The sequence below is a fragment of the Vigna unguiculata genome, chromosome 9, assembly GCF_037176805.1.
Source record: "Vigna unguiculata cultivar grain cowpea cultivar isolate G323 ecotype 2 chromosome 9, ASM3717680v1, whole genome shotgun sequence".
Taxonomy (NCBI): Eukaryota; Viridiplantae; Streptophyta; class Magnoliopsida; order Fabales; family Fabaceae; genus Vigna; species Vigna unguiculata.
Genome location: NC_140800.1, coordinates 26845181 through 26869514, shown reverse-complemented (window position 1 = coordinate 26869514; position 24334 = coordinate 26845181). Strand labels below are relative to the sequence as shown.

At 38.7% G+C, this 24334-nt stretch overlaps 5 protein-coding genes across 6 annotated transcripts; 2 read left to right on the top strand and 3 right to left on the bottom strand.

Annotated features, from left to right (window-relative positions):
- The first annotated feature begins 5222 nt into the window (after positions 1 to 5222).
- On the top strand, positions 5223 to 7107 carry LOC114163299 (uncharacterized protein At4g14100-like). The gene is made up of 2 exons (XM_028047527.2): positions 5223 to 5758; positions 6654 to 7107. Exons 1-2 carry the CDS (start codon positions 5278 to 5280, stop codon positions 6812 to 6814), a joined length of 642 nt encoding a protein of 213 aa, XP_027903328.1. The 5' UTR covers positions 5223 to 5277; the 3' UTR covers positions 6815 to 7107.
- Positions 7108 to 11145: 4038 nt separating this feature from the next.
- Positions 11146 to 14943, top strand: CRL (crumpled leaf). Of its 2 annotated transcripts, none has more exons than XM_028047524.2 (10): positions 11146 to 11301; positions 11475 to 11654; positions 11743 to 11792; positions 11895 to 11955; positions 12074 to 12109; positions 12317 to 12367; positions 12983 to 13075; positions 14149 to 14253; positions 14356 to 14448; positions 14574 to 14943. In XM_028047524.2, exons 2-10 carry the CDS (start codon positions 11493 to 11495, stop codon positions 14712 to 14714), a joined length of 792 nt encoding a protein of 263 aa, XP_027903325.1. In that variant the 5' UTR covers positions 11146 to 11301; positions 11475 to 11492; the 3' UTR covers positions 14715 to 14943. The 2 variants fall into 2 exon arrangements, with proteins under 2 accessions (XP_027903325.1, XP_027903326.1); XM_028047525.2 differs by having other exon boundaries at positions 11164 to 11301; positions 11483 to 11654.
- LOC114163300 (uncharacterized) lies at positions 14891 to 16003 on the bottom strand. Its single transcript, XM_028047528.2, has 4 exons — positions 15688 to 16003; positions 15518 to 15576; positions 15252 to 15369; positions 14891 to 15151 (listed from the first exon to the last, which is right to left on the bottom strand). Exons 1-4 carry the CDS (start codon positions 15927 to 15929, stop codon positions 15073 to 15075), a joined length of 498 nt encoding a protein of 165 aa, XP_027903329.1. The 5' UTR covers positions 15930 to 16003; the 3' UTR covers positions 14891 to 15072.
- Positions 16004 to 22096: 6093 nt separating this feature from the next.
- Positions 22097 to 22762, bottom strand: LOC114163577 (uncharacterized). The gene has a single exon (XM_085666730.1). It carries the CDS (start codon positions 22760 to 22762, stop codon positions 22097 to 22099), a length of 666 nt encoding a protein of 221 aa, XP_085522856.1.
- Positions 22763 to 22933: 171 nt separating this feature from the next.
- Positions 22934 to 23602, bottom strand: LOC146883830 (uncharacterized). Its single transcript, XM_085666729.1, has one exon. The coding sequence runs from the start codon at positions 23600 to 23602 to the stop codon at positions 22934 to 22936; it is 669 nt and encodes a 222-aa protein (XP_085522855.1).
- Between the last annotated feature and the right edge of the window lie 732 nt (positions 23603 to 24334).

Genomic DNA, 24334 nt, shown 5'->3' with positions numbered 1-24334 from the left:
CTCTATGCATCACCAGCATCACTTGTAATATCATCTGCTCACGTGTAATGAATCGCACGATCATCGCCAAACACACACAAAAAGAGTGAGCTTATAAATAGATTAGCACTTAAGATAACAAAATAAAAATAATGCACCCATCTCATTCATCCTAATTAATTCTTGGTTAAGACCCCTAACCCTAAGGCTTTGCAACCTTCACAACACACAACATAATTAGCCATGGACTCAGGATTCATGATGCTTACACGAACCTGCCCACTCGTGGTCTTGCCTCTACGAACCTCCCCACTCGTAGTCCTACCCTACAGACCTGCCCGCCTGTAGTCCAACACATGTGATCCACCAGCCACGTACCTCTCCGCATGCAACACCTCTCAAATGTGAGCACGGAACATACGAACCTACCTCGCTCGTATCCTCACATAAGAGTAACTGGGTATGAACCTCCCCGCTCATACCATCACATGTTAAACACCATCCATGAACCTACCCGCTCATGGCATAGCGTCTCCTGATCCACGTTCGCATCATTGCGTACAAACAATATACACAAACTGCACTAAACTCGCTTGGGCTAGAAGCCTTAGCTTAAGCGACCAGGTCTGTCTCACTTAGGCTAAGCTTTCTCGCCTGAGCGAGCGTGCTAACCTGGTTTATCTGCGAAGTCTCGCTTAAGCGAGTCTCTCCTCGCCTGGGCGAGATCGCCCTTCGCCTAACACCAAAAACTCTCGCCTAGGCGGCGAGTTAAGCAAAACACAAAGTTAAGCAAGAGTTCTCACTTAAGCGAGAACCTCTCGCCTGAGCAAAAAGCCTTATCGCCTAAAAATTGACCTTTTCGCCTATGTGAGGTGCTCAAATCAAAGTCTCACACCCCTCGATTTCTCGCTTAGGCGAGTGGTACTCGCCTGAGCGAGATAACAGGTCGCCCAAAACCTGGGCACTCTGCCTAAGCGATTAGCTCAAGCAGAATCAGGGTCAAGACTCTGCAACTCTCGCCTAGTCGAGATTGGCTCGCCTGAGCGAGATTAGCAGATGGAATCCCTGTTTACTCACGCACAAAGCAGAAACAATTACCAACCTGTTCCCAACATCACCAAGCAATCCAATAACAATGACAATTTGCATAACACATGTTCCAACTCAAATTGACCACTCAGAAAAATCAAGATTGATACAGACAATCATACAAATCAGAAAACCCCCAATATATTCACACAATTGCATAAGATGCTTTCCAAAACATATCAAAACAACCCATCTCTAATTCAAATCAGCTTTAGCAAGAAAATTCATGGTACTCAATAATGAAATCATGCAATTCATTCACAACCATAAAATCAAAGCATAAAGCTCCCCTAACCTGAAAATCCTTGCTCCAATTTGGCCTTCTAACCTTGGCTTAGTGGTACCCAAGAACCCTCCTTTGCTCTCCCAAAACAACTACATCTTTTCTCTCAATTCCAACTGACTCTTCCCTTTTGAATTTCGTCCTCCTCTCAACACTCTAGGTTTTTCAGTCTCAAAACCTTTCCACTGGCCTTATGTTTCCCTTTTTATATGTCCTTAATTATGGTAAAAATGGCAAAACAAAAATAATTAAAATTGTCCTTAATGATTTGATATTTTGGGTGTTAATGGTCATTTAAGGACTTTGGTGGCTGCCCTCTCATGACATCTAGGGTTTCCCCTCCCTGTTCATATTCAAGTCAAGGTAAAATTTAGCAAAAAGAAATTTTTAATTTCGTCCTTAACAAGGTTTGAACCCACCACCACTCAAACACAAAGCATATGCATAACCAATTCAACCAATCATGTTTCATGATAATTCCTATAGTTTTAGGATTAGATTATCATTACTCCTATTCAATCATAACCTTAGAATATTGCACAAAATAAAATATCATACAATTGGCATATATAAGACTCAAACCCAAGTCCTTTCACACAATCAAAGTACTCTCAACCACTTGAGCTAGTACTTTTCCATGTCACAACACTTAACATTAAATGCCATAAAGGCTTCTACTATCCGCATTTATTAATAATTATTTATTTAATTATTTAAATTCTCGGGTCTTACAAGTAGCCATTGAAAATTAGCTCTCATAAGTAATGATCTTACAACCAATTTTAGACGTTTTACTAATTATTCTGTAAGTCCATTTTGAGTGTGAACATGTGCTACTGGATGTTCAACTTCAATTCCAATTGATATACAATACTCATGAAAAGAATGAGATGTAAATTTACCAACATTATCAAGTCATATTTTCTTAATTGGATAATCTGGGAAGTGAGCTTTAAATTGTCTTAATAACTTTGCAAATGCCTGATTGCAAGTTGATAATAAATAAATATATGATCATCTAATTCATGCATCAATTAAAACCATGAAATATCTAAGGGATCCACATGATAGGTCCATTAGACCACAAATATCACTCTGAATTCGTTCTAAAAAGGAGATTGACTCATTTCTAATTTTTCTAGTTATGATCGTACTATCAACTTTCCTTTGTGATCGTTCTGTACATGAGAACTTCATCTACATCACTTCTCTCCTTCTAAACTTCTTCCCAAACCAAACTGAATCACAAAACCACAAGTCTCTATCACTCACCTCTATAAAGATGTTAAAATCAAAGGGAGAGAAAGAAGTAATTTCAAGGTTGGTGACGTGACTTTCCCTTTAATTCTTAGAAGTAATTTTGGGTTTGGTAAAGTGACTTTCCCTTTGGTTCTTCTCACTTAAATGAGTGCTCTCTAAAAATGATAATTATTCCCAAATTAACACTCTCAAATCGTTGGAAACTCAATTATCCAAAGAAGATAAACACTCGCTTTTTCATTTGTGTGAACTCATATCCAAACACATCATTAATGTTATAGTTGATATTTGAATCACTGTCCCAAATGTTTATTCTTATACTTCATATGTCTTCTTGTGAAAAGGTGTAGACCAAATAAAAATGTTAAATCTCACTTATACTACTTTAATTGTAACGTCCCATTTAATATATAAACGCAATTAAAGGAAACGCCACACATAAGATAGCATAACAACGCAGTCCTAGGGTTCCCAACATCACCCCTACAAAACTAGGCACACCACGATGCCAACAAAAGTAGGATAGTTGTTTAACTAAAAGTTACAATCTAAAAACCACGAATACAGGGGCCATAGCCCTAAAGAAAACACGAAAGAAAGAAGTGTGAGATCCAGCCCAGATGGCTAAGTAGCGGAGTCGCCATTCCCTTGTTGCCCATGAGAACCTCGCCCATCTGCTCCCATCAACCAAGTTGATGATCATCGCAAGAGAGAACAGCCACATACATCACAACCATGCAACAAAACGGGTAAGCTAGAGCCAACAACATATTCATCATGTAGTCAAATATATTTTCCTCATCTCATATCCACATAGCAACCAAACATGTTATGACTCTTCATTCAATACACTACGACTCGACTCGACTCATCCGGATACGTATAACTTGATCGGATTCAGCGGATGCTTGCACTTGTGGTGCATACCCCTGCTCGACTCTGAGCTGCTCATCTCCGAGCTATGTGTTACAAGTGTTACGATGAGTCAAATCTCCCTCACCACAAGGTTAGCCCTTAATGAATTTCAGGTCTCCTGCTACTCTCACCACAGGAGTCAGTCTGCTCTAAGTGAGACTAACTGGCCCCTTAGAGTGTCAGGATGCAGTCCTTACCTTGAATCCTTACCTAGTTATACAGATGGGGCACCACCATGGGCACCCACTAACAGGAGCCGTGGAATTACGTCCCGACCACTGAAGCGCGACCCCAGAGGTCTCACCTAGAGATCCCAAGGAATTTACACGCTGACACGGACTAACAGTCATAATTCAGCAATAAGAGAATATTAACACCATATTTACATTTCCATACCAACCCCTGAGATTAATTCCTCATACGTGTCAGATTTCAAATCCATACCTCGGATCATCACCACCCCATGAATCTAGGGTCTCATCTCATATTAATCACGTATTCCTTTAGTTCCAATCCATTCATTCATTCCACATGTCAATATCATACCCAACCCGTCATACGTCGTTCATAACTCATGCCAAAAATGCAGAATATTCTATTATATACATATCCATCATTACACAATCATACTCAACCAAGATAAATTCCTCGGGAACCATCAAACATCCAAATCACAGCAGTGTCTCGCCCAGCACCTTGCTCAGGCTGAGGGGTCTCGCTCAGGCGAGCCTCCCCCTCGCCTAGGCGAGGGCACAAGGGCAGAAGCATGAGCAACGCGGGATCTCGCTTAAGCGAGATCCCTCTCGCCTGGGCGAGTTGCCTGCTCGCTCAAAAGTTGAGCGAGCCGCCTGGGCGACTCTTCGCGCAGGAGCTCTAGGCGAGCTCCCTATTTCATCTCGCTTAGGCGAGACTGACTCGCCTGGGCGAGATTAACAGGTCTCGCCACTGTTCTTCACTGCACAACCATGTTTTCCGACCGAACAACACATACCAAGTATTTTCACACATCAAAACGACAGATCCAACCATACAATCAACAACCAACGCAAAAACAGTTCTAAAAAGACTCGAAACTAGAACCCTAACTTCCTGTACCTGGAAGAGGGCTAATGGAGCTTCAACACGGGACCTCGGAGTGCACCAACCCAAGGATGGCTCGCAGAACTGGCAGGACAGCGAAAAAGAATCAGGGAAACTGAGTCAACAGAGGCTTGTTAACTGGAAATATGAAACAAGGTAGCGAAAAGGGAATCAGTACGGCTGGGGGAGACACTTACATGGAGTAGAAGCCCCTTTAGCTTACGTGACAGTCGAACGGAACCCTAGCGGAAGTGAAAGGCGACTGCAGCTCAAGGCAAGGGTAAACTTTTCTGAAAATGGTAGAGTACATTAGGTTTAGGGCAGACCTAAGGACTTATACTGTGGGCCGGCCTTTAGGCCCAATACTGTAGGGCAGCCCAATAACTTTTAGGGCTGAGAAAAGAAATGAGCCTTACATTAATAAGTGTGAAATTAAGCAATAAAATATCTTTCTCTATCTTAATTTTAAATTAATGAAATTTGATGAGTAATTTTAAAATGACAAAAATTTGTTTGAATAATTCTCCTATCGTTATATTTACAAATTTAAATAATTGTTTTAGTATTTCGGAGAGTATATAAATAGTTTTTAATATTTTAAAATCCATTAACATCAATTCTCCTTCTTATCTTCCTTTCAGGGGAGGAAACACAAAGACAAAATAGCAAGAATGGGGAGTGGAAGAGAAGGAATATATTTCATAGCCTTTCTCCTTCTCTTCTCTCCTTCGGGATTGAGATTCTCAGAGGCTGCAACAGAGGACCCAATTCCCGCAGATTGGCCTCACCAGTTCCACGCGTTGATGTTCATGAACCGAACCGGAGTTCTCCAGAAAGTGGACTTGTGGTACGACTGGTCCAACGGTCGCAACTTCAACATCATTCAGAATCAGCTGGACAACGTTGTAACCTACGACCTGGAGTGGAACAACGGCACCTCCTTCGTCTACACGCTCCATCCCTCCAACCCCACGTGCCAGGTCCTGCACGTAGAAGTGGGTATTCTCCGCCCCAATTGGCTCCAGGGTGCAACCTATCTGGGTCAGCAGCGCGTTGATAATTTCCTCTGCAATGTGTGGGAGAAGGTCGATTTCATTTGGTACTACGAGGATGTCCTCACTCGCAGGCCTGTTAAGTGGATCTTCTACTCAGGTACACTTATACACTCCTCTCTTGCTTTCTAAACCCTCACCTATGATTCATTATATGTTAATTATATAATCAATTAACAATTACTTAATTGATTATGTAATTAACATTGATAGTTAATATATCAGTACTTATTGGAGAAATGAAATTTGAAGCACTAAACATTTATGAGTCGTTTCCATAGTCCAAGACTTTATCTTTTCTGAACTTCAATCATAGTTTTTGCAAAGGTCTCCAAAGTTTCAATTTTGAAAAATGATTACTTCTGATAACAACAATTGACACACCTTTTTCACCTGATCTTAGTGGGAAGAAATAACTTCGCAGTCACCATGTGAACCCAAAGCTGAACTTAGTAGGATGAATAAAGTCCCACTCACAAACACGTTGTCTTTAGTTAAACCTTAGATGTAGTTTTTAATTGATGTGCCATAACTTGATTGGAGGAACATGATTCAGTAGAGGAAATGGGGAGAGGTGATTTATGCCTAATCTTCGTAGACACATAAAGATAATCAACTGTTATTATTTTTTGTCAAATGAAAAAGCTTGAACATATTTGCTAAATAGATATTGATGGAAAACATGAATGTACGTGTAGTGGATTAGGACTACTTCATTTTTTTTCAATAATGACTAATTCGATCAGCTCAACAATAGCTACTATTATATAGATTATGATATTATCTTAAAACTGAAGTTTGATTTTATCTGAACATCAACAGTTATTACCCCAAAAATTATATTGTAGTCATATCATTAGTCAATTTGCAGTTATTGGTATTTTTTTGTTAGCTATGTTTGTATGTCTTCCTTATTTTTGAAACCTTTCCTTGGGCGTTTATTGAAGTTAGCACGGTTTGATTTAGTGAATACTAATCTAATTTGGTGAATTTAGGATACACTGCTCACGTGATGACATTTGAGGTCGGTGCAGTACTTGAGGATCCAAATTGGCAGGCTCCTGTGTACTGTTTTACTGAGAATGAAAAGGAAAATGATAACCCCATTTTAAGATCTGCTGTTCGTGGTGGTTCTCTTAGGAGTTTGATGATGTAATTATAGTTTTTATCAACTAGAGGTGCTCATGCATCACTCTGTTGTTTGTGAGCTATGACAGTCTTTGGAACTTGTGCTAGACCAAGTACCCACAAATTTTATTGAATTTGCTCTGTTTTTGTGGGACTTATCTAATGTTTTGTTACTTTTAGTAGTCACACTCTGGTAAAAGAGGCTTAATTTGTTGGCTCATAAGAGATGGTATCAAGGCTTGGCCTTAGTTTACCAGATACTTGTAAGTTATTGAATTAGAAAATTTGAAATATTCTCTTTGGAAAGAGATATTTTGTAAAGTGTTGGTCTTCCATTCACTTGTCAAACATTTTTTATGACTGATAAGTGGAACCATTGTAAGTGAAGTGGGAAAGTGTAACCTAATGTTGTATAGAATCCTGATAAGCGGAATCATTGCAATTCTTTTGCTTATGATTTGAATAAAATTCTACATGAAGAGACGTGAATAAGCTAGTGTAGCTTTCATGAAATATGTCTCTTCTCTACTTTCTTTATAGATATATATTTGAGCTTATGGTGAAAACTTTTGTGTGATCTCATACTTTTCTATGGAGTATGATGAAGAAGAAGATTTGATCTAAAAATCAAAGACATCAAAAGACACTCAAGAGCTTGAAATGGATTCAAAACCAAGTTAAAAAGACAATGAGTTGTTGAGGTAAGCACCATTAAACTTTCAACTATGATCTTGTTTGTTTGTTCATGAAAGAATTCTCTGACTCATGGTGTGTAGTACACTAAAACATGTCAATGATTTAAATGCCATTATTATTAGAAAATAATGAGTTGTTATGATTTAAGCCTTATGGATTGCTTCCTAAATTCTAACCTTCTAATAATGCAAAAGTGTGACATATATAATATTAAATAACAAAGAAAATAAGTTAAATCAATAACTATTATTAATGAAAAGAGTAATTATGGAAAATACATAAACCAACTACTGAAGAACTGTGTGTGGCTGATAACACTCTGATAGCTAACAAATCAAAGGAACCTGAACATCTCGGATTGAAGGTTGGTCAACGTTGTGAAGAGTTATTTGTAAAATATATTCGATCTTGTAATAACAAAAAAATCGTCACATCTGTCTCCTAAATTCTTCACATGATAGTTAATGATTTATTTTGTTTGCATCAAAGAAATCCCCTAGTGAACATTTGTATGAAATTTAGTTATTTGTCACTGTCGAATTTTTGGCAGTTTTGTACTTATAAAAATATTGTTCATTAAGAATAAAAATGAGTGCAGTTTGCTTTATAAGAAAATTTATAAGCACATTTAGGAGAGAATATCACTAGGAGAAAAAAACAGAGTATTAGCGTGATTCTATGAAATTATTATTATTTTTAAATCAAACCATAACCATTATATACTGTGCTTTGGGGTGTGACATAGAAGAAATTCATCACAATCCTTCTAAGTTGTACCCAAAACTTTTATATAATTTTTAAATAATTACTTAAATATGGACTCAAGTTAATACGTTGTGATTAAACGAAGATAAACTGGTTCTGCATCTCTTTTCTATTATCTCGTTTAAACTTTTACATTCATCTTATTTATGTTTCAATAACAATTTGTTTTTTAATTTCTAGTCTTTTTGTTGTTGAACTCTAACAATCGATTCATAGCCCTTTTCTCTATTATAGCTAGAATAATTCTTCTGCTGGTGGTGACCGGTTATTCTTAGCTAGAATTGAAAAAAGAGTGTGCAAATAGGTTCCCATTTCTTATATCCTTAGATAAAGGTGAACGAACTTCTTTCTGGTCCAAACCCTTTTAAATAAAAAATAATGCATACCCTTCATTAAAAGCGAACTGTAAAAAAAGATTGAAAATGTGATGCTATTAATTTAGACAAAAGAGAAATTGAACTACAGTGATAGAAATAAAACTTCCTCAATAAGCTGAGGAAATCAAATTTAATTTTTAGTAAATTGTAGAAGTTTGTTTTCACATTTTTTTCGTTTTCAATCAGAGTCGGTTCGGCATGCAAAGCATTCATTTTAGGCTTTCGAAAAAAACATTTCAAAATTTATTTTTAGTACTAATATACTTCAATTAAATTAATTATAAAATTATGTTTAAGATAAAAAAATTTAAAAAATAGTATTAATGTATTTATATTAAATTAATTATAAATTTATATTTGAAAAAAAATTTAATTAAATTATTATTAGTGTCATTGGATATTTAATGAGTTAAAACTTTTTTTCGATAAATCATAATTTTGTTCAAGAAAAAAAAATGATTTAAATTATCAAACATTTGTTTTGCAGTAATAGCCAACTTTAGGAGCATAGTTTTTATGTCATGATGAAATATTCTAAATTTTGCGGTTTCAGAAAATCCTCAGTTGGAACATGGAGTTAACATATAAAAGTAATTCTACAAAGTTGTTGTTATTTGCATCTTCCATTATGTTGTATAATACTTGATCATTTTCCTACCACTCTTACTCAATATTTTTTCATCGTTGATAAGCTCACAACCTTTGATCTTTGACCTCTAGTCTCACCCTACTTCATCCATTAATAACACAACTTCTTTATAGGATGATTCATTGGTAGGTGTAACTTGTTGTGGTGGTACATGTTGTTGCGGTTGAGAATCAAATGGAACATATGATGGCTAGGGTGGATATTTAGAATATAGTTGTTACTCATGGAATGTTGGTCGCTCATATTCCAAAAAAGATGGTCTAGGATATAGATAATTTAGTTGAAAAATAGTTAACATACTTGTATCAAGTGTAGTAGTAAGTGTGACAATTTGTTGCTCATAACCATATGAATCATGTGGTTGTTGTGGATAATAATCACATTTCATATAAAAATATATAGATATCTTAACTAGAAAATTTGAATAGGCTATTCAAAATCTAGAAGAAGAGAAAAATTGAAGCTTTAATTACATTACAAAAAGAAGCTATAAATAAATTTATACAAATAAATAAGAAAAATGGATTACAAAATACAAGGGGATGTTTTTTGAAAAACAAAATAATAACAAAATATATATATATATATATATATATATATATATATATATATATGAAAGTAACATTAAAAAAACATAAATAATTATTGACGAAAATAAATGTAATTCTCAAACTTATGATAACAATTAAAAATATATATAAAAAATTAAATGGATAAACTTTATTATCTATAGAATCATGTTAAATAAAATTAATTTTTAGGAAATTTATATTCAATTTATAAGATTGTTTAGACTCATAATTTGTACTAATATGTTTTCAAATTAAAGATAGAAAAGAAACTAGTATATATAATCTACCTCACCACAATGTACAAGAAAGGTCCTACATAACCACGTTACATGTTTTACTAGTTTAAGATTATTATTTTTTTTATCTCGAAAATCTTACAGATGACATATTCTATGTTTTACCTAGTTTAATTTCATATAAAAAAATGACAAAATACATATTAAAAAAATATGAATTTGACTTAATCATATTTTTAGAGCATAAATTTGTAATAATTTGCTTTTCTCTAAATTTTAAAAACATGAATATAGCATCTAAAATCATACCTCATTATTTAAAACAGTTCAAAGTAAACACATGTTAGATAATCACGTAGTTGCATTGCAGTTTTTCATCATCCTTAAAATCAGATTAGAATCGCATTCTCTTAAATTAGAAAAATGAAAATAAATTTTCAATTTGATAAAAAAATACTGATAGAAGAACATACATAATCCTTGCAAAAATAAAAAATGAGATTAAAAATAAAATAATAATATAATATAGATCAGAGTGTTGATTTTAGGTTAAATTACTTTTTTGTCCTTCTATTTGTCATGAAATTTCAGTTTGATCCTCAAGTTTTTTCGTTGTCTCAATTTGGTCCTCATTTTTTAAAAAATGACTCAATTTGGTTTTCACCGTTCACTTTGACCAGACGGTATTAAAGTGAACACCACGGATCAATTTCTGATTTTTTTGAATTTTTTTAAAATATTTTTTATTTTTTTTAATTTTTTTTAAATTTTTGACATGTGTCACTTCACAATTGTACCATGTGTCAAAAATTAAAAAATTTTAAAAAAATTCAAAAAATTTAAAAAAAAAAACCAAAAATTAACGATAAGAATCAAATTAAATAACTTTTACAAAAAAATAAAGACCAAATTAAAGCAATAAACAACTTGAAAATTAAACTGAAACTTCGTAACAAATAAAAAAGAAAATAAATGAGTAATTTAAGCTTGATTTTATATTACTATTTTAATTTAATTTATTGGCACAACGCAGGACATAGCACAGCACAAAACTATTGCAGAACATAAGCTATTTTACAGAATTGGGATTTTGGGTATAAACAAACCGAACCGAACCAATATGGGTGGAATCGAAATTGGAATCTCTGCTTCCTCTGTGTCTGCTTCTACCTCTAGACGATGAGCGATTTACTGGGCAGAGTCAAATAACACAGGCAGAGGTAAGTAATTCAACTATCTCTCTCTCTCTATCTCTTCTTTCTATTCTTTCTCTGTCTCTGGATTCAACCTTTCACGATTCTGGTTATGGTTGTGGCGCTTCCACTGAGATTTTGAGCGCCGCGACTAAAACCAATTCCTCTAGATTCCATCATTGAGTATTCATTATTATTAGCATAAAAGAAAAGAATAGATGGGTTCGGGGTCGGATTCGAATGGATGGAACCGTGCCAGAGGGTTGGCTGTTAAGACTCTGCTACTCATTGGTGGCGCACTTCTTGTCAAGCGACTCCGCAAGTCCACCACGCGCTGGGACCATGCTCATTTCGTCTCTAAGGCCCTCACCGGCCAAAAGGTTCTTTTTCTTCTCTCTTCTCTCTTCTCACCTCCTAATGTTTCTTTTCACTTCCATTTCTCAATTGTTGTTATTCTTGCTGCTGTAGTATTCAAAGGACCAAGCTTCCAGAGACCCTGATAACTATTTCAATATTAGGTATTTTTATTTTTGTAATCGTCGTTATATTTGTTTATCCTCCTTTTTTGGGATGGGAGGGAATTTTTGAAACGGCACAACGTTGAGAATTGGATTTTGCAGGATGCTTACGTGCCCCGCCGCAGAGCTAGTGGATGGTTCCAAGGTGTTGTATTTTGAACAGGTGAGTGAGCATTTCTATGCGAGTTTGGAAGTTACTTATCTGTGAGTTTTTGTTTTCAGTCGTTTTATCTTTGCATTAAATATTATTAGCTCAATGATGTTCTTTTTTGTACTGCTAGGCTTTTTGGAGGAGTCCACAAAAGCCCTTTCGGCAGGTAGAGTTTCATATCTTGTGTGTGAGAATTTCTATTTATGTTTTCTGTTTCTGTTTCTGTTTCTGTTTCTTTGTGCTTGAGATATTTAGCGGGAGTAAGATGCTTCCGTTTGATATGTTTATGATGGAATATGTCAGCATGTTAATCTCTTAAAGCTGTTTTTTTTTTTTTAATTATTCTTCGTTTTTACCATTCATTTGTTTGCAGAGGTTTTTTATGGTGAAACCTTGTCCGAAAGAGTTGAAATGTGACGTTGAGGTATGTATTTCTTCACTTTAATGATGAGGATACCCTTTCTGTTCTAGTACTTTGTTGTAGAGGCATGTGCTGGTGCTTAGTTTTCTTTGAGAAGAGTAGCTCAATTAGCCATACCACATTTGCCTTAAGCATATATTTATGATGTTGATGTTTTGTCTTGTTTACATCTATAGCTTTGTAAAACAATATTGAGATCTTTAAAGGGAATGTATCATAACCTGATACAGAATGACATTATAAAAATTTATGCTAAACCTTCCTTAAGTAATGTGGTCTGGACTGTATGAAACTTCTTATGAAGCTTTCCCAGTTTTATATATGCACAATAATGCAGGACAGTAGGGGTCAAATTATAGTTAAATGCGGGGTTGCTATTTCGGCTATCATGGATGATTATATTTACATTGGTGTACAATATTGATTTAAATATTACCAGCATTCGATTATTATTGAGATTTTCTCTTGTGCTTATGCTCTGATTTGTAGAAGTATGATTTCATTTTGGCTTATTTCTTTTCAGAGGAATAGTATACTCGTTTTCTTGTTGCAACTTAAAAAAATGCTGCTAGGATTTGTATGATGAGAGCAGGCATACTAATTTCTGTTCGATGGCAGTTAAGTGCATACGCCATTAGAGACATGGAGGAGTACAAAAATTTCTGTGATCGGCCAAGGGATCAGCGTCCACAGCCAGAAGAAGTCATCGGGGTAAGCATTTAGTCATGCTCGTTGTTCATTCATACTCTTAGCTTAGACGCTTCTTCACTAGACATTTATGATTTCTTTATCGATAGAGAGAGAGGACTGGAATAGAGGAGAGAATGATTTGAAAATAAAAGAGGCAAATCTTAGGATGTTAAATATAAATTCTGTGGGTATAGAGTGTAAAAAGTAAATAGAAGGAAGAAAGAGATAGGGGAAAATTAAAGATATCTTCAGGATAGAAAGAAGGAAAGGGGGATGCTATAAAAACCGTGGGATTTTTTTGAAAATATAATTATTGTAATTAGATTAGTGGATATCCTGAAACTGGTTAGACATGTCATTTGGGAAGCAATTATAAAATCACAGCTTAAATCAAGAGTTTGTTATAAAATTTCCCTAATTTAATACCACATCAACATAATATATTAATAACTAGGGAGCCATATAAAATAGACCATTTCACAAAATGCCATAGATGCCAACAATCAATTCGGTCATCATTAGGTTGATAAATGCAGTGTGGCGAGTCAAATTCATCACAGTATCATCTACTATTCTTAAATGACAATTGATTAAATGAGTGTAACAATGTTCTTGTTTGTCTGTGGAAGTGCAGCTGTTATTTTCCTCAAATTTTGTTTATAAGATGATGTTACGATAATTCTGACTTAAGAAAGTAGGATGTAGAAGTTTTTTTGGCTGGCTTCTTAAGTCTTTATCTGGACAGGATCTGGTATAATAAAGGAGTTTTCTTTAATGAAATGCATGTAGATTAATCACAGAGTGATCTATATCCATGCATTGTTGATTTTGTCTTCTCCATCTGTTCTCGCTATTCTGGTGTGTGTTGCTGTGGGTTTTCTTAGATTATTTCAGTTGATATTTAGATTTCTGAAAGACTTTACATAAATGGATTATCTTGTTTAATATTCTGGGCATAAGTCTATTTGATTGAAAGTTTTTTAGGTAATTACTTTAGCATGCTCTAAATGGGTATTCATGACAAGTTTGTGTATTTGAATGTCTTGATGTCTTTGGTACTTGAATACTTGTAATACTTGTACTGCGGATTGCAGGATATTGCAGAACATTTGACAACAGTACATCTTAAGCGTTGTTCACGCGGAAAACGTTGCTTATATGAAGGTTCAACCCCACCTGGTGGATTTCCTAATTCATGGGTAATTTCAGTTCACACTGTTGTCTTAATATCTGTCATCCTCGTCCTTTTTTACCAGTACTATATAAAAGTTGGGTTGAAACACCTGTACTCTTGGTAGCAGAATGGAGCAAGCTACTGTACTTCAGAACTTGCAATTATGAAGAGCAACGAGATACACACCTGGGATAGGGGTTATGATGACGATGGAAATCAAGTTAGTTTCTTCATCTCGTTTTATCTACTTTGTTGGATTGCTTTACCTTTATAGTTGCAAATATAGATATATAGTATATGACAATAGAAAATCAAAAACATAAATTACTTCCTATTTGTTTGCAGGTCTGGGGACAGAAAGAAGGCCCTTATGAGTTTAAGCCTGCACCAACCTCCAGTTTTAATGATATGTTTTCTCCCTTCAACTTCCCCCCTCCACCGTCCATGGAAAGAAGAATAGAGGGCTCATTTGTTTTGCAAGAATGAAAGCGTTCCATATCACTACATTGTGTAATTCTGCTATTGTAGCTGTATGTCAATGTAATGTCTTTCTTGTTAGTCGCGCTATCTTGTCAATATTCAGTCATATTTTTATCCCAGTTAGTGTTAAAAGTAATAGTGAAATAAAGAGATGGCTTGTTAGATCATATGTTTGTATTAGATTTTGTTTAGAGATTATAATCTGATTCATTGAAAACAAATTGTTGGGGATACAGATATATTGGTAACTTAACGGAAGGAATAAGATAGAAACCTGTAAAACTGAACTAAATAACAAAGGAATAGGAATAAATGAGAGGCCTATATTTTTTGAAGTAAAGGGTAATGGAATCTAACATCCTGCCTAAAACGTGTTGTTCAGATAGAAGTATAATCCTGCAAGCACTGCAATTCCCACAGCAGCTGCAATTGGAAGTGCCTTCCTGTTTATTTAATATATATTAGATAGATATTGTTAAGACGCGAAAATGATGTGATAAAGTGAAGATACTACACAAGGTAAAAAGATCACAAATGTCTCACCCAGTTGCTTCTTCTTTCTGGATGTCGGATTTCCTTGCCTTTCTTACATCTGTATCATTTGCGTTTCTTGCAACAGCTGGAGCGTAGGGCCTAAACCTTTTTTTTGGAGCACCACAAACTGCAAAAGGCCATTTTAAGGCAATGAAAAAACAGTATACCATGTTTCTTTTGTATATAACATGGAAAGAAAATTATATTATGCAATGATTTTCCTTTAGCATTTTTGGTTAGCAACTTAGGAGGTGAAGTAAAAAGTGATTAACTACCCGGACAGAAGAATTTATCGGGTAATTTCTCAAAGGGTGTCCTCTCATTGTAAATATACCTGCATCATTATCAACAGAGGCATAAAATTGTGCTAGATATACTTCATACATGAATCATCTATGACCGAGAAAAGAGAAGGATAAAGGGTGAGGGAAAGATGAAAGGAAACCCGCAATCACGACAGATATAAGCTTGCTTGGAAGCCACACGCATGGAAATCCTGGGAGCTGGAGAAGTTACACGTTGTTGTTTTGGATGAAACAAGAGGTTAAGGGGACCAGAGAAGAAAGACGACTTCAAAGCTAAAGGGTTGAACTGTGGTCGCAAGCCAGCATTGAGTGTTGGGGCTAATGAAGGAGGGGACCTTGCAGTGTTAAGGGTTATTGTGGATGGCTGCAGGTGCATGGCCATTTGTTTTCCTTTGCTTTACTATGTATCTGGACGGAGAGTGAGTTAAGGAAGAGAGAATATAAAGAAAAACAAGTTGATAAGAAAAAGGTTGTGAAACGACGGGTGATTCTCATTTGAATGTTGTGGAATCGGCTTGTGTCTGAAGCCTACGTGGAAAGCGTGGCATTCATACTCCCCACACAAGCTCTTTCCCACTCTCATGCAATAGGCACCAAGTATTACTGCAACTATGCTATGGTCCCAACCTTCACAATACCTTCTAATTTTTAGTTTTGCTTGAATCCGATAACAAAACGAGGATAAATTTATTAAGTTGTTTAGGTTCAACACCAATGAAACATAGATACGGACAATGACACGAATAAGAACATACAACTAAATTGCTAAAATATAGGAATCATACACAGCTATATATATATATATATATATATATATATATATATATATATATATATATATATTAAAATATATTAATTATACTTTATAATCTAAAAGTTTTTGGAAACATTTATAAAAAAAAGAAGTCTAACAAAAGAAAAAAGTTAAATAAATCATAATGTTTGACTTTTATGTTTGTTTTTCTTCATTAACAAATACAACTTATAATTCAGGATTATCAAGAGATAAGTTAGAAATCTCAAAAATTCTTTTGTCATTTAATGAAAAGTTATCTTATACAACATCTCACAATTTAGTTTCCTCTTTGTATTTTGAGAAGTTTCTTGAGAGAAGACAAAGATTACTATAGATAACTACTAAATTCTCTGTCTTTTTAGGTGTCACTTTATTTATTTTTAAAGCATTTATAAAAGAGTAGATACTCTCCAATTCATTTCACAACAAGAAGAAGAACATGGTAGCCCGAGTAGCTTAAGAGTTATATTTTGAACTGTTGGTGCATGAGATCCATAAATAATCCACTATGATTTTGCATCCATTTTACCTCTATCCCTTAAAGAGTTAATATCCACAACATCTTCTCTTCCATTTGAAAAATTTGCAAACTCTATATTTACTTGTCTCCTTACATCCACATCATCAGAAAACCTCTCTACACAATTCTTCTTTTCATAAGTAAGTTCCATATCTTGAAGTGGGATACGTCTTTGTGAATCTTCTTTTAACCTCTTATGGCTATAATATCTACAATATTAAAAAAATACATAAATAAAAATTAACATTAGATTATAAATAAGACATATGTAACAAAATATAATCATAAAATAATTTAATAATATAATTAATTACCTTGGATTTAAAGAATGAGTAAGACAATAAAGAGATGAGCTACTCTTAGTGTAACATCCCATTTAATTATTAAGCGAAATTAAAATAAACTTCACACAAAATAGTAATGTAGAGTAGTCCTGGGGTCCTTAATACAACCCCTACAAACTGGGCACACCACAATGCCAACGGAAACCAGATAAAAGTCTAACAAAAGAGAGTAAAGTAGTAAGGCATAGAGCAATACATGGGCCGTAGCCCTAAAGAAAACTCATGAAGAAAAGTAACGTAAAGTCCAGCCCAGATGGCTAAGCAGCGGAATCGCCATTTCCTTGCTGACTGCGGGAACCTCGCCCATCTGCTCCCATCAATTAATTGATGATCATCGCAAGAAAGAAGAGCCACATACAAGACAACCATACAACAAACAGGGTAAGCTAGAGCTAACAACATTTTCAATATCCATACAACAACCAAGCATGTTATGACTTTTCAATCAATACACTACGACTCGACTCATCCGGATACGTATAACCTGGTCGGATTCAGCGGATGCTTGCACTTGTGGTGGTTACCTCTGCTCACCCCCGAGCTGCTCACCCCCAAGTTATGTGTCACAAGTGTTACGATGGATCAATTTTCCCTCACCACAAGGTTAGCCCTTAATGAATTTCAGGCCTCCTGCTACTCTCACCACGCTCTAGGTGAGACTAACTGACTCCTTAGAGTGTCAGGATGCAACCTTACCTTGAATCCTTACCTAGTTATACAGATGGGGCACCACCATGGACACCCACTAATAGGGGCCATGGAATTACGTCCCGACCACTGAAGCGCGACCCTGAAAGTCTCACCTAGAGACCCCAAGGGATTATGCACTGACACAGACAAAACATGGTCACACAGTCAATTAGTATTCATCATGCAAGGATATATTCATTATGTCAACCTTTAAAGCCCATACCTTTCATGTTTCCAAATCCAACTCATTCCAACTCATCATAACCCATCCATGCACATAGAATTCAACTCATCTCGTTATCATGTCACTTTAATAATAACCACCTCATTTAGTTCACATGCCAAGTTCATACCAAACCCATCATCTAACATCCATGAATCACGCCACGCATACATAACACTCCAATATATATATTTCTCATCATAGAAAGCATACTTAAACAAATACCAACCATCCGAGAGCCACAAAACAATCCAACAGCGCACTGTCTCGCCCAGCCCCTCGCTCAGGCTGAAGGGTCTCGCTCAGGCGAGATGTTCTCGCCCAGGCGAGCCCCCCTTCGCCTAGGCGAGGGCTCGAAAAGGAAGCAGGAGCACACGCGGGATCTCGCTTAGGCAAGACCCCTCTCGCCTGGGCGAGGTGTTCGCTCGCTCAAAAAGCAGAGTAGGTCGCCTGGGCGACCTTTCGCGCAAAAGTTCTTGGCGAGTCCCCTGTTCATCTCGCCTAGGCGAGACTAGCTCGCTTGGGCGAGATTAACAGGTCTCGCCACTGTTCTCCTGTAACAGTCGCACCCACCAATCCAATACAACACCCCAAACCATTGCACGCATTCAGAACATCAAAACAACCAAAGACTCTCAACACAAAAGTAAAACAGCAGAAAAAAAACGGAGCACACGAGTGGGTTCTAGCTTCCCTTACCTGGAAAGGGAATAAGAGGACTTGAGAGCCAAGGGTGAGGAACACAACAGCTCTAGGAACGAACTACAAGGCTGAGATGAGAGGTGAACAAAACCAAAAATGGAGTTAACCAAGGCTCTTAACTACAAATCAAGAAAAAGTGGTAAAAGAGAACTAGCATGAACTCGAAGGACAGTTACATGGAGCAACGAAATCTCCTGGCTCAACGTAACAACGAAAGCAGAAACCCTAGCAGAGGGGGTTGACGGCTGCGGCTCAAGGTTCACTAAAAGAGTGGAAGTATGAGTTAGGGAAACTAGGAGTGGCTTTATCTGCTGGGCCAGCCCCTTAGGCCCCCACTCACAAGGGCAGCCCCTTTAACTTAGGGCATAAGAGAAACATTAGATTTTAATGGGCCTTACATCCCCTCCAACATCAAAAATTTTCATCCACGAAAATAAAGACTCACCAGGTGAACAAATGCGGATGTGATTTTCTCATGTCCTCCTCCAACTCCCAAGTCGAGTTGCCCGTTATCCGATCCCAGATGACTTTAACGAGACTGACCGCTTTTCCTCGGCGTTCTTCAACCTTGCGCTCCTCTAGGGCGATGGATGGCACTTCCACGGTGAGGTCTTCCCTGATCTGTATATCCTCGGCTTCCAACACATGAGCCGGGTCAAACACATACTTCCTCAGCTGTGAGATGTGGAATACTGGGTGAAGGTTTGCCAACTGCGGGGGTAGGGCTATCTCGTAAGCCACCGACCCAATCCTCCTCATGATCTGATAGGGGCCAAGGAACTTGGGCGAAACCCTTAAGAATACATGATCCCCTGCCGCAAACTCTAAAGGCCTCCTCCTGCGGTCTGCATATGCCTTTTGCCTACTCTGAGAGGCCTACATCCTATCTCTCACCATCCTCACCTTCTCGGTGGTCTGCTTTAACAATTCTGGTCCAACCAACACCGCTTCTCCATCCTGATACTAACAAAGAGGAGTCCTACACCTCCTGCCATAAAGAGTCTCGTATGGCGCCATGCCAATGCTCGCATGAAAACTGTTGTTGTAGGTAAACTCTATCAAAGGCAATACCTCATCCCAAGCTCCCAGGTGGTCCAGTATACACGTCCGCAATAAGTCCTCAAGTGATTGAATGGTCCTCTTCGATTGGCCATCAGTCTGGGGATGGTAGGTTGAGCTCATAGTCAACTTGATCCCCAAGGCCTCCTACAAGGTTTGCCAGAACCGGGATGTAAACCGTGGGTCTCTGTCGGAGACTATGCTCGAAGGTACTCCATGCAATCTCACGATCTCCTTAACGTACAGTTGGACCAACTTGGCCATGGACGTCCTCAAGTTCATCGCCAAGAAGTGGGCACTCTTTGGCAATCGATCCACTATCACCCAGATGGTGTCATGTCCTCTAAAAGTCCGTGGCAAATGGGTTACAAAATCCATGGAGATGTTGTCCTATTTCCACACTGGTATTTCCAAGGGCTGTAGATTCCCACTGGGCCTCTGGTGCTCCACCTTCGCCTTTTGACAAGTTAAACATGCTGATACGAACTGAGCCACATCCTTCTTCATCCCTTGTCACCAGAAAGTTTCCTTGAGATCCTGGTACATCTTAGTCATGCCGGGATGCAGACTAAGACGACTCTTATGTCCTTCCTCAAGAATTAACTTCTTTACCTCAACATCATTTGGTACACAGATCCTGCCTTGGAACCTCAAGATATCATCATCGCCCAAAGTGAAATCTCTAGTCTCATCTGACCCAAGTTGCTCTCTGACTCTGTTCAGGCTGACATCTAATAACTGTCTCTCTCTCACTAAGCTCAAGAAGTCACTAGATATAGTAAGGGTACTACACCTAATGGACTCGGACCCCATCTCCACCTGTAGCCTCATGTCTCTGAACTTCTCCAGTAGTTCCACCTCCTTAATCATGAGGTGTGCCGTATGTACAGTCTTCCTACTTAGGACATTTGCTACCACGTTTGCCTTCCCCAGATGATATAGGAGCTCAAAGTTATAATCTTTCAGGAACTCCATCCACCTCCTCTGCCTCATGTTTAGCTCCCTCTAGTCAAACAAGTACTTGAAACTTTTGTGGTCGCTGAACACAGGAAACTGGGCACCATAAAGATAATGCCTCAAAATCTTCAAGTCAAAGACAATCGTCGCCAACTCCAAGTCACGAGTGGGGTAGTTTCTCTCGTGAACCTTAAGTTGCCTTGAAGCATACGCTACTGCCTTCTTCTCTTGCATTAACACACAGCCGAGCCCAAGGTGAGAGGCATCACAATAAACCTCAAAGGGTTTTCCAACATCAGGGATCACCAAAATAGGAGCACTGGTCAACCTCCTCTTAAGCTCCTGAAAACTCTCCTCACACTTGTTCGTCCAAGTGAAGGGCTGGTCCTTCCGAGTAAGTAGTGTCAAGGGTGCCACTATCTTGGAGAACCCCTCTATGAATCTTCTATAGTAGCTCGCCAACCCTACAAAACTCCTGATCTCTGTGGCAGACTTAAGGCTTTCCCACTTCACCACTACCTCGACCTTCGATGGGTCCACTGCAATACCCTGAGCGGATATCACATGTCCCAAAAACTGAACCTCACTCATCCAGAACTCACACTTGGACAACTTGGCGTACAACTGCTTCTCTCTCAAAACACCTAGCACCAGCCTCAGATGTTCTGTATGCTCCTCCTGAGTCCGGGAATAGATAAGGATATCGTCTATGAAGACTACGACAAACTTATCTAGGAAGGGTCTGAAAATCCGGTTCATGTAGTCCATGAACACTGCTGGAGCATTGGTCACACCAAAAGGCATAACCACGTACTCATACTGTCCATACTGGGATCAGAAGGCCGTCTTCTGCACATCATCAGCCTTTACCAAAATCTGGTGGTATCTTGACCGTAGGTCTATCTTCGAGAACACCGATGACCCATGCAGCTGATCCATCAAGTCATCAATCCTCGGAAGTGGATATTTGTTCTTGATAGTCATCTTGTTTAATTGCCTGTAGTCCACACACAGACGTGAACTCCCATCCTTCTTCTTTACTAGCAACACTGGTGCTCCCCACGGCGAAGTACTGGGTCGGATAAACTGTTTCTCCATCAGTTCCTCTATCTATTTCTTGAGTTCCACCAACTCTACCGGAGCCATGCGGTATGGAGCCATCGATACCGGACCTGTCCCCGGTACTAGGTCAATAGAGAACTCCACCTCTCTACTAGGAGGTAACCCAGGCAGTTCATCCGGAAACACGTCCTCAAACTCATGTGCCATAGGTATAACTAATGGTCTCTCTCTCCCCCACTTCCATACGGGCGAAGATTATGAAGCATTGCACGCCACTCTGAATCTCCCTCACCACCCTCTGAGGCGACACCAACTCAAGCTCCTCTGAATCGGGAAACAACAACCTCTTCTCCCGGCAGTCTATAAGGATGCGGTTGGTAGAGAGCCAATCCATCCCTATGATTACTTCTAGCTCTTGGAGAGGCAGACATATCAGATTCACCTTATATCTGCGTCCCTCCACCTCCACAGGACACCTAGCACACAAGGACGACGTCCTGACCAAACCCGATGCCAGAGTAGATATCACAAGTTCACACTGCAGTTCACACACCGGCAGACCCAACTTTTTCACACAAGCATCTGACACAAAGGAGTGTATCGCTCCAGAATCATATAGCACACAACATTTCATCCCAGCTATCAAACAAAAACCCATCACGAGGTTACCTGAACCTGTAGCTTCTGCTCCTGTCATAGCATAAACTTGGCCCATCGCCTGAGGCCTGTTGCCTCTGTCTCTCCGCTGATGCTGGTGGGAAGCCTGAACCGGAGGGCGTGCCGCAGTCCTAGCAAGAGTGGGACAATCCTTCCCAAAGTGGCCCTCCTTGCCATAGTTGTTGCATCTACGGTAACCCTCCATGCGTGGGCAGGCGCTCCTCAGGTGAGGGCCTCCACATATGTAGCACTACACTCTACCCTGCTAGGGAGGAAGACCCCTAAACCCTTGAGGCTGAGGGAGAGGTTTGTCATATGGTCTCCTCCGCTCGTCATGTTTGGGCTTGGACCCAGAAGGTCCATCAATCCTCTGAAGCTACTGAGGCCGCTGACCCTCTACCTCATTCTTCATCTTCTCCATTACTCTGGCCTTCTCTACTAGCGCAGCAAAATCCTTGATGGATAAGGGTGCTACCATCAAGCGAATGTCTCCCCTGAGGCCGTTCTCAAATTTTCGGCATCTCCACTCCTCATCGAGCGGTAAGGTATAGAAGCGGCTGAGGTGCTTGAACTTCTCAGCATAGTCGGCTACTGACTTCCCTCCCTGGGTGAGCTGGAGGAATTCCACCTCTTTGGCATACCTGACGTTATCGGGGAAATACTCCGAGAGGAATCTCCCCCGGAAAACCTCCCATGTGACTGGTTCTCCCCTCTCCTCCATGATGGATTTGGTGCTGATCCACCAATGCTTAGCCTCCCCGGTGAGCATGTATACTGTGAAAGCCAACCTGTTCTCCGCTGGGCATGTCTTTGCATCAAAGATCCTTTCCAGATCCTTCAACGACTGGTCTGCTGCGTCAGGGCTCGTCTTCCCGTTGAACTTCACGGGATGGTGTTTCAAGAAGTCTTCCAGACTCCACTCCCTGATTGGTGGTCGTGGCTCCGGGCCAAACACAGGGGCGGTTGCCCTGTTCTCCTCCAGCTGGGGGAGGGCCTTCATATGCTGCCTATGTGCATCCTCGGCAGCCACACGTGCAACTTCCATCTACTGCATCACTACCTGTTGTTGCTCAAGCGACACCGCCTGTCGCTGCATTGATGCCTCATGCTACTGCATCATAGTTATGCTTTGCTGCGTCATGGCAGCTACCATCGTCTCTATTGCCCTGGCGATATCGGGCACGTCACCCTGGGACAATTGCGAAGTTCTACGAGGAGGTGTCATAGTTCACTGGCACACAGTAAATCACTTGGTTAGGCTCGATAAAGGCAAGAATTTAACTAAGAACACTCAGAAGACACAGAGAAAGCTTAAGCGAACATCCAAGTCCACAAACCTAAGAAATGACCGCTTTGATACCATAAATGTAACGTCCTATTTAATTATTAAGCGAAATCAAAAGAAACGTTACACAAAATAGTAATGTAGAGTAGTCCTGGGGTCCTTAACACAACCTCTACAAACTGGGCACACCACGATGCCAACGGAAACTAGATAAAAGTCTAACAAAAGAGAGTAAAGTAGTAAGGCATAAAGCAATACATGGGCCATAGCCCTAAAGAAAACTCATAAAGAAAAGTAACATAAACTCCAGCCCAGATGGCTAAGCAACGGAATCACCATTTCCTTGCTGACCGCGGGAACCTCGCCCATCTGCTCCCATCAATTAAATTGATGATCATCGCAAGAAAGAAGAGCCACATACAAGACAACCATACAACAAACAGGGTAAGCTAGAGCCAACAACATTTTCATCATACAGTCAAATATACTTTC